We start from the raw sequence: 12,903 nt of genomic DNA, 5'->3' as shown, positions 1-12,903 counted from the left end.
ACACCATCACCAATGTCGTCCTCCTCTTCCCGCTCTACCTCCTCGTCCTCTACATGGGTTTCCACCGATGGAGGCGTCAGCCGATGAGCCACTCCGACTTCTTCACCTACAACATGATGCTGGTGGAGATCACCAGCATTCTTGGGTCCATCCTCTACACTGTGAGCATTAACAGTGGTATCGAGGCGCTGTTGATATTCGGGGTGAGTTTGTTCTGCTTTATTTTCCCAGGACAGACCGCGTTCCACGTCCTGACCTGTGTGGAACGCTACCTGGCCGTCGTTCACCCCATCACCTACATGAAGCTACGTGAAGCAAGAAGCGTCCAGATCAGGAACATCGTCACCGTCTTTGTTTGGCTGCTGTGTTTTTTTTGTGCTGGACTCATCATGCTCCTCTTCCCCGTCTTTCCCAACACGCTGCTGTTCTGCTTCATGGGCGTCGCCATATTTATCGTGTTGTTCTGCTGCCTGTCGGTTCTCCGCATTCTGACCCGTCCAGGTCCGGGGGAGGTGGGCGGGAACAAGGAGCGGGTTGACCAATCCAAGCAGAGGGCTTTCCACATGATCGTGGTCATCACGGTGATGCTGGTGGTGAGGTCTGTTGGACTGCTGGTGTGTTTCAGCCTTGAATATGTGCCGCATATTAACAGAGATCTGGAAAACTTGTGCATGTTGATGATTTCTGGGATCTGGATGATGATTCCCAGCAGTTTGGTTCTGCCGCTACTGTTTTTGCACAGAGTGGGAAAACTGACATGTTGCAGGAAAAAAACGCAATCACGTTGAGGAAATAAAGAGTTTTTTGATGTGGATGAAACAGAGTCCAGTTTTGGTAAAAACAATATGGGGGCGAAGAGGTTGATTTGTCTGAATAAACATCAGAAACACACTTCATTTTTTCAAAGAGATCTGCAAAATAAATGTGAAATAGATGTATTTTCTGCTCATATTTGCATTCACATAGATTTTAATAACAAAATCATCTAACTGAACATAGTAAATATGTTGTATTTTCATGAAATTAAAGATTAACCAATATGTTTTTATTTAGGGCCGGTGTCAATATCGATTATTAGTGATCAAGAAAAGCTGATAACTGATATCTGGAACCAATATACATTAACCATTAATTAGTAACAACATATAGTAGTATTTTAAATATGTTTGATAATTTAAAAAAGCTTCCTGCAACTGAATATGTACAATAGAAACAGGGGTGATGACATTTGAGCATCATATGGCGCTACAACGCTCTCCTATTTACTGACTGATCAATTGATTTGGATCAATACCAGTTTGTTCTCTGTTTTCTTAATCTGTCTCTGTCACTTTTATTTCCCACCATGGTTCAGATCTTCAAGCTTCATTATTGTTTTCCTATTTTTCTGTTTAAGGTTGATCTCTGGCTGCCTGCTAACATAGCTGCTAGCTGTTAGCATAGCCTCAACCACTCTGAAAGAAGCTAATGTCCTGGTTTATGGAGACATTTGTGCTCCTTGTTTTTGAGCTTTTGCTTGTTTGTGTTTTTGCCTGTTAGAGTTAATCTGACTTTCGAAACATGTTTTGGTGCTCCAGATAGCGTTAGCTGTAGGGTAAGAGGCACAGCTAACCTTTAGATGGTAGCGTTAGCTTACCACTGTCAGCAAAATAAGTTCCAGCTGCAGCACTTGTTAACACAGAGCTGCTAATGTGCTCATCTGTCTCTCTGTGTAAACAGTCACTTTCAGATACCTACTCGAAATCATCTTTTTTAACACATTTAAATGTGATATAATTTTTAATTTACACTACCAGTTAAAAGTTTGGACACACCTTCTCATTCACTGTTTTTTATTTAATTATTTTCTACGTTGTAGATTAATACTGAAGACATCTAACAATAAAAGAATACATATGGAATTATGTTGTAAACAAAAAAGTGTTAATCTTCAGTATTAATCTACAATGTAGAAAATAATACAAATAAATAAAAGCACTGAATGAGAAAATGTGTCCAAACTTTTGACTGGTAGTGTATCAAATGCAAAATAAAACCAAAAAAACATTTACATATACTTTAGTGGAGATGAATAATTATACATTATTTCTACATTTTATTGTATTTATATTTAGTGTACTGTGTGTAAACTTGTATTTTGAGTGTTGTGGTGGTGTATATTTTACATTTAAGGTCGCAATGAACATACTGATATTTGAAAGGAAATTATCTAATGTAAAAATTTTGATGTCAATTATCCCACTAAAATATTTACATTTACATAAATTTTTGTCATGATGTATAAATACTGAATAATTGATGTACTGCATACATACTACATATTATAAACTATATAATAAATACTATAAATATATATAGTATGTATACTATTGTAAGTTTTTGGCATGGTATATCATTATATCAGAGGTCCAGTATATTTGTTCATGTCATCGTATTGATTTCTAGTTTACATTTATGTTTGTAAATCTTCAAATTTACAAACATAAAGTCACAACTTTATATCATTGAAATAATTAATGCTGTAAGCTGATATAAAAAAACGTGAATTTCAAATTTACAAGTGTTATATAATTTGTTTTAATCACAATGGGAGCAGAAGTATCTCATTGAACGATGAATAGTGATTTAATCCATCTAATCCCAGATGTGAATTGTGATTGTTATGTAAACTGTCAAAATTCAAATGTGAAATGTTCAAAAAAATAATTATGGTGTACTGGTATGTGAAATCATCAAAAAAAAATAATTTAAGTTCCCCCAAAATTAAATTATTTACATTTTGACCTACACTTTTCTTTATGGGTGTTTGTGGTGGTATCTAAACTATAACATGGGACATCATGTGGATGTGTGAAGTGTGTCATTTAACTGGTGATTTGAAAAAATAAAATTACTGGCAGATTCCATGCATTTCTTGTCTTTGAACATGTCAAGAAGCCACAATTCCACTGTTGATTTTCCCCCCACTTGCAAACACAACATGACAACAACAAATAAATCTGTAATTAATGTGAGCTGAAGGATTTATTTGCTCCGGCTGCTCTGACTTTTCTCTTTTCATCATATTTTATTGTGTTTTTACTTTTATTTGTTGTATTTCATTCAGTTTCAGGGGCTATTCGTTTTAATTTTCAGACATTTTCCTTAACTACAAACACACTTTTTACTGCTTTGAACCAAATCTGATGTGACACGTTCCCAAGTGCACATCATTACACAATATGCAGTCAGGAAAGATGATTTATTCAGCCATTTGCCTAACCACAAGCTGCTACTGGCTCTGGGAAACATGACATTACTTCTGTTTTGCATTTGTCTCAGTTTTATGTCACACCTGTGCATGAAACTGTCACAGCAAGATCATGAGTTAAATTCATTTAATTTATTGACCTTTAATGTAACTCATCTAACTGAACTCAGCTGGTGCTAGAAGTCCCACAGTTAGTAAAATGAAAATGATCTGAGGTCAGTGAATGTGTCTCAGCGATTGCATTATAAAACTCCTGGATCTGGAAGGTCCAGTCTCTGGTAGATCAGTTCTCCTGGATAGAACTACACCATGAAGACTAAAGAACACTCCTTGAAACTCTAAGAAAATATTGTTGGAAAGCATCAGTCAGGACGATACAAGAAGTTCCTAAATATCTTTTGGAGTCCAGTTAAATCCATCATTAAGAAATGGAAGGAAGATGGAACATGAATGAATCTGACTAAAGCAGAATGTCCTCAAAAACTGAGACCGAGAAAAAATAGACGAGTGAGGGAGGCCACCAAGACAACTATGACTCCTCTGAAGGAGTTACAAGAAAGAGATCAGTGAGGGAGGTGAATTGTAGTGCTGGCAGCATGAAGACCAGAAGCATGGTGGTGGTAGTATCATGATGTGAAGCATGGTGGTGGTGGCATCATGATGTGAATTTCACCTATATTTTACTATGTACAAGTCTTTTATTGTATCTTTATATTACTTTCTTGCATTCATGAACAAATGTAAATGTGAGGTGATAATGTCTTAAAATAAAGAAGTCTTATTAAATAATGAAATAAACTGATGCAGAGAACTCCCCTTTTGGGTCCTTCTGACTGCTCTTCACTCCTGTCTCAAACTGGAATATAGAAATGTGTGTCTGCAAGTTTTAAGCAATTTTTCCCGATAAATGAAAGCAAGCAAATGAGTTTTCCCATTAAAACGCTGAGTTGTGAGGTCAGAGGACAGTCAAACAGGTATGTTAAACTACAAGTCTATAGAGATCACACAAATGTACAAAGCACAGCTGAAAGCAGTTATTGTCGTATTTATTACCTCATTTGATTAAATTAAAATACAGCTTTATCACATTGGTAGTACTGGGTTTGAAGACATATTTAAACACTAAAAAAAATCTATTTCCACTGGTCTGGCAAAACAAACCCTTAATCTACAGCTATTTCATTAACTGAATAATTACTTGAAGAAAATTGCAAACATTCTTCAGAATATGTCTAGGTTTTAGACGTTTATAAAGTGAAAAAAATATAATATCAAACACAATTAATCGATTAGTTGAAATGAAAAATAAAAACGTCTGACGACCAACCAGAATCTACTCACTAACAACTTCTAACTAGAAAATATGTCCTGTCAGTCACCTAGCAACTCCATAGCAACCACATACATCACATACAAGCTTATATATATTTATTGAAATCAACTGACATGAGCTATTTTTTTCTAAATGTTTTTATTCACTATTTGATGTTATTTTAGAATAATCTGTTGGTTACAAACCTACTAGCAACCAGAAAGTACTGACTATCAGCTACCGCAACAAGCCTAAGATGAACCTTAGCAACCACATCATAAGTCAAAGCAACACCTGACAACCACCTTAAAAACTTTGGCTGCAAACCATTAATTACACGGAACAACCACTTTGAAAGTTTTAGCAACAAACAACCAACCACAACAAATGCCTTAAAGGCCTTAGCAACAAATGGCCAACCATCCAGAACACCATAGCAACCACCTTTAAAGTCTTAACAACAAATGGGCAAATACCCAGAACCCAGTGGCAAACACTTTGAAAGGCCTACCAATCAACCTTGTAAAAACAGGAAGAGCACCGTAGCAACCACCTTCAAATCTTTAGCAATGAACAACTATAATGCACACCATAGCAACCACTTTGAAAATCCTAGCAACAAACAACCACCCACAACACCACAATAAACACCTTAAAGGCCTTAGCAACAAATGGCCAACCATCCAGAACACCACAGCAACCACTCTGAAAAGCCTAAAAAACAACCGTGTAAAAACAGGAAGAACACCGTAGCAACCACCTTAAAATTCTGAGTAACAAAATGAGTAACCACCCACAACACCATAGCAATGACCCTAAAAGTGTAAGCAACAAACGAGCAACCACCTAGCACACCATAGCAACTACCTTAGCAAAAAAAAAACATTGCCTATAACACCGTAGCAACTGTCTTAAAAGCCTTAGCAATAAACAAGAGACCACCCAGAACAGACAGCAATCAGCTTTAAAGCCTTAGCAACTAACAAGCCATCATTCAGAACACCATAGCTACCATCTTCAAAGCCTCTAGCGACGAACACACCACAACCTTGAGCACCTTAGCAATAGCAACCACTTTCAAAACCTAAGCAATAAATAAATAAATGACCATCGTACAAACTACCGTGAAACCCTTAGCAACAAACTACCAAATGCTCTGAGCAGCATAGCAACCATCTTTGAAGCTTTAGCAACTACCCACAATGCTATAGCAACCACCTTCAAACCCCCTGAGCACCACCCTGACAATATTAGGAACAAACAAGGAACATCTTCGCTACCACTCCAAAAACGTAAGGCAACACTTTGGCCAATCCAGTGGTCGATGTAATTTACACTGTGAGATATTAAACAATTACGTTTATTTTCCCAGTAAATTAGCAACTGTTTCGCATTATGTCTATTTATAAATTTTTTATTTGGAAAAACAAAATCAAATTGTGCCCTGATTTGTTTGACAGCAAAACTTGACAACTAACTTGTGCAATCTGACACCTGACCAAAGTACTCTTAATCCACTAAGAAAATTAATTTTGTCTAGACGCTCAGTTGATATCTTTATCTGCTGTTACCATGGAAGCATGGTAGTTTTCCTGTCCTGTGCAGGTATAGCAGGGGTAACACCACACTGCTGGGCAGACTGAACCAGTAACCTGAACTCCTCAGCGCACAGTTGGAATTCAAGACTGGCGAGTCGCCCACAGCTTTACTAATTGTGAACCCGACAAACCACAACCACAGCACTGCCAGTATGGCCGTAATGGTGTAGAAAGCCCTCTGCTTTGATTGGTCAACATGCTCCCTGTCCCTGCCTCCTTCCCCCGGTCCTGGACGAATCAGAGCACAGAGAACACAGAGGCTACAGGAAGTGATAATGACAGAGGAGGCGACAAACTGGATGAGAAATGGGATGAGGGGAAAAGTGGGAAATAGTCTAAATGCACAACTCCAGATGAAGGTCTGCAGCCAAGCAACAGCAATACAGATGTTCCTGATCCAGACCCCACGGCTGTTTCTCAGCCCCATGTAGGTGACCGGGTGGATGACGGCCAGGTAGCGCTCAACACAGGTGAGGATGTGGAAGTAATTTTCTCCCAGGTACAGGGTGCTGGTGCAAAGGAACCCCACGTTCCTCAGAACTCGGAGGTCAAAGTAGTGGCCGAACAAGAATAGTAACGCCCCCAAGACTCCGATCAGCTGCAGGGCGGCATTGTGGAAGGTGAAGACGTCAGAGTGGCTTGTCGATTTGAAGGAGCGCTGCCGCCGCCATCGCTGGTAGCCGAGGTAGAGGATGAAGATGGAGAGAGGTAAGAGGAGGAGGAATCTGGTGGCATTATAGGCAAAGGTGACAAAAAAAGCAGCTGTGGAGTTCTTGCAAAAGTGAGAGACAAGGGAGGAGTCTATGGACATATTGACTGTGGAGTGCAGATGAAGACCTGAGGAAGAGGAGAAGACAAGCAGTGTGCCGTTTATGAAAATCTGAAATGACAAAATTGAGGTTAAAACAAATACAGTGGTCATTTTTGACTCCCGTACCTGAACCGGTCGAGGCAGACGGCTGCCTTCCCCTAGCCTGGTTCTGCTGGAGATTTCCTCCTGTTACAAGGGAGTCACTCCTGCACAGTCGCTAACATAACGAAGAAAAAAGTAATAAAGTTTAATGAAATGAAACCAATACAACACAAAAAGCAAATTAAAACTGAATTTAACACAATTAAAAAAATTAAACCAAAGCGTCGTCATGTGGGATCCAGGGACTCATTTAATTAAGCTTAAATATTTCTAGTGTTGCTCCACCATAGCAGGTTTTCTTCAGAGTTTAATCAGTTACCATTTTGGACCTAAAGCTGAATTCAGGACAATATTTTGTACATTTTTGAAAATTTCATATGTTCTCACCACCTGGGAAGTTTTGTATTTTCACACTCAATATAAACGTGTGAATCCACTTTTAGGGTTCAATACAGACAGAATGAGTGAATGATTGAACGGATCTTGGCTCATTGGCTTTTGAAAATGAGAAAATGTGCAGAGTTTTCCAACAAATCTGGTATTGTGGCTCCAGAAAGTTCCTGTTAATGTATATATCTGGATAGATGCATATTTTTTTCTAAAAATAGTCTTTAATCGATATTTTACCAACTTTCAAGGCCTCTAACATCAGGAAAATAGCTTTATTAAATGAGAGTTAAAATTTCATGTCAACTTTGGTACTTCTACCCTAAAAAAGTACCTGTGGATCCATTTTCAGGGTTTATATCTTCACCTTGAAAATTTTAGCAGCAAACCATTAATTACGTGGAACATCATAGCAACCACTTTGAAAATCTTAGCAACAAACAGCCACCCACAACAAACACTTTAAAGGCCTTAGCAACAAATGGCCAACCATCCAGAACACCATAGCAACCGCCTTTAAAGTTGCCATTTTTACCAAATTTTGAGGCATCTAGCATGATTAAGTTATCTTTTCTAATGAGAATTAGAGTTTCATGTTGGTACTTCTACCCTATAAAAATACTTGTGGATCCATTTTCAGGGTTCAACATCTCCAGAATAAAAACTAACAGCCATGAAATGTGTTGAGGACACGGACAGAATAGTTTCCATCAGATTCAAATGATTGAATGGATCCAGCAAATGACAAATTTTTAATCACTGGCTCTTAAAAATGGGAAAATGTGCAAAATTTTCCAACAAAGCTGGTATTATGGCCCCAGAAAATTCCGATAAGTGGAACTACACTACCATTCAAAAGTGTGGGGTCACTTAGAAATGTTCTCATTTTGAGAAAGAAAAACTTTTTTTTGAAATGAAGATCACATGAAATGAATGATAAATCCAGTGTAGACATTCTTAATGTGGTAAATGACTATTGTAGCTGGAAACAGCTGATTTTTAATGGAATATCTCCATAGAGGTACAGAGGAACATTTCCAGCAACCATCACTCCTGTGTTCTAATGCTACATTGTGTTAGCTAATGGTGTTGAAAGGCTCATTGATGATTAGAAAACCCTTGTGCAGTTATGTTAGCACATGAATAAAAGTACGAGCCACTTTTTTTTTTTCATGGAAAACATGAAATTGCCTGAGTGACCCCAAACTTCTGAACAGTAGCTTATATGGATGGATCCATATTTTCAGCCTTTGGTCAACATTTCACCAAGTTTTGAAAATGTGGCCAGAAATAAATACTTTTGAAAAAGTAATGGAATATTGTAACATTAAAGAATTGTAAAACAAACAGACAAATTAACAAACAAGCAAACAACACAATTAAATCAGTAAAATAATGATGTTTTCAGCAGATTAAAACACAGTAAGAAAAGTGTGATTTTATGGTCAAGTGTTGTAAAAGAATTAATTAGTATTTGTAAAAATACAGATTTTTGATGTGGACATTATTTACAGCTTTAACCTGTTACATTTGCAGTAAACAAATGAGTTAATACTCAATGCATTTTCTGTAATTACATAAAGCTTGTGAACATTAATTCTGTTTCCTATTTGACGGCCCTCAACAGCATTCAGGAGTGTTAAAATATGTCAATATTAGAATTTTTTCCCCCACAAAATGAATCCTGTCTATATATGATCGTAGTATCTTTGTGTGTAAAACACTCCTTTCATTGTCTATAGTAGTTCTGACCAACCACCTATCAACATGCTGATATAACCTTTTAAACTTTACCCAGAACACACTTTTTAAAGTTTTCTCTGGTGACAGAAACACATCCAGGGTACCAATGATTGTTTCTAAGACTCTATGTCAAAGACATTAAACTGTTCAAACTATGATACATCCCTATCTGCTATACATGTCTATCTGCTGGACTAATGTAGTTCTGAGGCTTGGATATGATGGAAAAAGTCCATCAAAAAGTGATAAAGCTGATTCTGAGGAGGTCAGGTTTTATGGATTTACCCCAAAAACACAACAAAACCAATAATTGTGAAGATGTTTCATCTAAAACACCAATATGCATAAATATCAATAGGATTTGGGACCAAACTTTTAAATCATATGACCTCAAACATGAAATGAAAATCATGAAATTGTCATAAAAGACTCACCCTCTGTGGCTGTGTCGGTTCGTGGTCGTCGTTGTCCCGCTGGTGTCTGGTTCTAGTGTCCAGTGCTGCTCATGTGTGACGGTTCTTATTGATGCTCAGGTGTCAGGATGACTGAAGAACTGGTTTGCATGTTATAAAACTCTTTTCACAGGGCGGCAACTCAAATAATCTTTTCTCTTTAATGTGATGTAAATGTTCCCTCAGAGTTCTCACTGAATTAATTTTAAAAAATAAAACACTGTGAAAAGAAACACAAAGCATGTGTTCCATCAATAAATGCACATTTTCGAGATAAAAAACGGACTGACAAACTACAAACTACATAAGGCAAAAACATTCATTAGAGGAGATGAGTTGCAATTTACAGAACGTTCTAACATTACACAACATCACCTACAAGTTCTACTAAGTTTTTAGAGAAAATGTTGGAATCAAATGTTCAAAGAACGTTGAATAATTGTTTGTTTCCAGTAATGTTTCTATCAAGTCAATATAATGTTTTATTGTCAACATTCAGAGCATGTTGCCAGGAACGAAGGTTATGCTCTGTGATAACAAAAGAGAAACGTTCTCAAACCAACATTCAGAAAATGTTTTCCAGATGTTAAAGTGGCCTCAGGTGCCAAATATATTAAAGGTGGAACATTGTACCTTTTTGTTGAGAGAACACATTATAGAGTGTTCTTCTATAAGACGTTTCCACAATGATAATAAGGGAAGGATGTTCTCGATACAACCTAATGTTATTAAGATGTTCTCCAGATCTCAGATGACAGAATGTTCTCTATAAAATGTTCCTGTACTGTGATATATTGACAAAGATGCAACATTCTGGCTGTAATGTTCTGAGAATGTTTTGGGGATGTTGTTAAGGGAACATTTTATAGAACCTACACAATATTTCCACAATGTTCCAAAAATTTTAGAGGAACAACATTCTCAAACCACGGAGTCTATAAAATGCTCCCTCAATGTTCTATGATGACAAAAGAAGAACATTCCCAGAGCAACATTCAATTTTCAGAACAGCAGGGCATGACGGTCTAAAAGTGTTATAAAATTTTTTTAGAACATTTAAAGTTATTCTACCTTTAAGAAGACCAGTCTGGGAACTACTCGCTGAAAATTTTAGCAGAACTTTGAAGAATTTTCTCAGAATGTTTGTGGCACAAAAGTATTTTAAAAACGCATTCCTTTCCACATACATGAATGCAGCATTACTCTGCTAAACTTTGTATTAAAAAATAAATAGCAAACGGTGGATCTGACTGAAAACATTTTCTCAAAAACATCTATCTGTTATCTTCTACATGTGACCATCATGTATTAAAAGAACATCATGATCTTATGAAAAAGATCTGAAACAAGAAATTGAGACCGTAAAGTCATTTGGAGAATGTCGACTGAACTAACAGAAAAACTGTGAAGTCAGCTCATTTTCTCATAGGCTTCAATACAATTTGACCTCTGACGTGTCGCCCCCTGTTGGCTGTTAGAGAAAACACCGCTTTCAGATGTTTCTGCATTGACTTTGCTTTTCATGCATACAGTTTATAGACATTAGTTCAGGAGGAAACCTACAGCTAACATTCAGCTGATGTTTTGTCACAGTTTTCTGTAAAAGTAAGGCGGTTCTCGGTTTCATGTTTGCTTCGGAGCTTCTCGTACGACACAGTTCTGCTATTTTAACGTTAGACAGACCCAATAAATGAACCCAGTGTTGTGGAAGTTCAGCGAAGTCAGTAGAGGATGAGCAGGAGAGACACAATGGAGACTGATGACTCAGGTTGTGAGTAAAGTTTACTGATATCGGGAGATGTGACACCAACAGAGCAGCAGTTCATGCAAGCAATGCTAGCATCAGTTCTGAGGATTCTCTCTGATCTTTGGGTTTATATTGTAGTTGGGAGAAGGTCAGATTTAGATTACAGACCAACATGGAGACAACTAGTCTGCTTAGTCACATCAGAATAAACAATATCTAACCTTGACCAGAGCAGAGAATCCTGGCATGTCTTCCTCCTACAGCGTATGTCTGCCTGTCGGAAGATAATTTTGGATGACCTCAACTAACAGCTGCAAGGAAATACCTTAGAAAGGGGAAAGAGTCATTTTTCTTTCACAACCAGTCTGTTGTTCTTCAGTTTATTAGACATGTGAGAAGGCTGTTGATTTACTTTTACAGAGGTTAGTATAAATGTTTACAGAGAAAAGGGCAACGAAAGTTCAAGTTCAGTTCCACGAAGCAGCTCACATTTGCTGTTTTGCCTCATCAATATATCAGAGTTGCTGTTTGACAGGATTCAAATGAGCCGTGAACTAAAACTGCTGCTTATTCAAAGCAGTCGGCATCGCCTTACCCAGAACACCTGTGATTTTCTCACTCTGCTCATATTTGCATGCTAATTATCTAAACTTCACACGAAGGCATCGGCTCAATGCTCACAAGAAGAGTTTAGTGGTCAAAACTTAAAATGAGAAGTTTAAAAAAACCTGCTCAGCTGATATAAACAGAAAATTGAATAAATATTCAGCAGAGAAACACAAGTTTTACTGGTACTGTCACGATGTACTGTAATTTTCTTTGTTTTTTAAAGTTCTGCATCATGAATTAGCCTTAAAAACTACATTACCCATGAGGCTCAGCTGTAAATTCTATTTTAAAAAATCTGGAATTAAGCTTCTCTGCAGTAAGAATCTCCTTTTAATGCTGAAAGTTTTCCCAAAAGACACACCAAACTCTTATTATGCCACTCTATTCATTAAATAATTATTAGTATCTAAAATTAAGACACACAACTGTGTCATCTGCAAAAATGTGAAGAAAACATAAAATTTACACCATTATGGGAATTAAACCTCTGAACCAAAAGTTGATTTTAAGATGTTTTTTGCTTCTTGCTTTGCTGTTTGTTCAGTTTTCACTTCATTTATCTTCTCATTTCCATCCATTCTGTAATTTTTGTGTCTTTTTATGTCTCGATTTTGTCATTTTGTGTTTTGGTCTCGTAGTTTTGCACCTCATTAATCCTGTTTTTTGTCTTATTGTGGATCATTGGGACAGTGTTCTCTCATTGTGGGTGTTTTGTGTCCTTTCTTATCATGCTATGTCTTGTTTCCTTTTTTATCTGTGTTGATTTGTGTCTTGTCTTTTTGTTTTGTGTTTCATTGTTGCTGTTTTGTGTCTCTTATGGTCATTTTGTCTTAATCTTTGTCACTTCTTACCTTCGTTTTTTAATTTTTGTATCTTGTTTTATGTCTCATTT

At 37.1% G+C, this 12,903-nt stretch overlaps 1 protein-coding gene across 1 annotated transcript; it reads right to left on the bottom strand.

The window, feature by feature from the left end:
- Positions 1-2,610: 2,610 nt before the first annotated feature.
- LOC118471782 (uncharacterized) lies at positions 2,611-8,002 on the bottom strand. Its single transcript, XM_035958129.2, has 2 exons — positions 7,098-8,002; positions 2,611-6,997 (listed from the first exon to the last, which is right to left on the bottom strand). Exon 2 carries the CDS (start codon positions 6,969-6,971, stop codon positions 6,120-6,122), a length of 852 nt encoding a protein of 283 aa, XP_035814022.1. The 5' UTR covers positions 6,972-6,997; positions 7,098-8,002; the 3' UTR covers positions 2,611-6,119.
- Positions 8,003-12,903: the final 4,901 nt, after the last annotated feature.

The sequence above is a fragment of the Amphiprion ocellaris genome, chromosome 23, assembly GCF_022539595.1.
Source record: "Amphiprion ocellaris isolate individual 3 ecotype Okinawa chromosome 23, ASM2253959v1, whole genome shotgun sequence".
NCBI lineage: Eukaryota > Metazoa > Chordata > Actinopteri > Pomacentridae > Amphiprion > Amphiprion ocellaris.
This window is presented reverse-complemented; position numbering and strand designations above follow the sequence as displayed.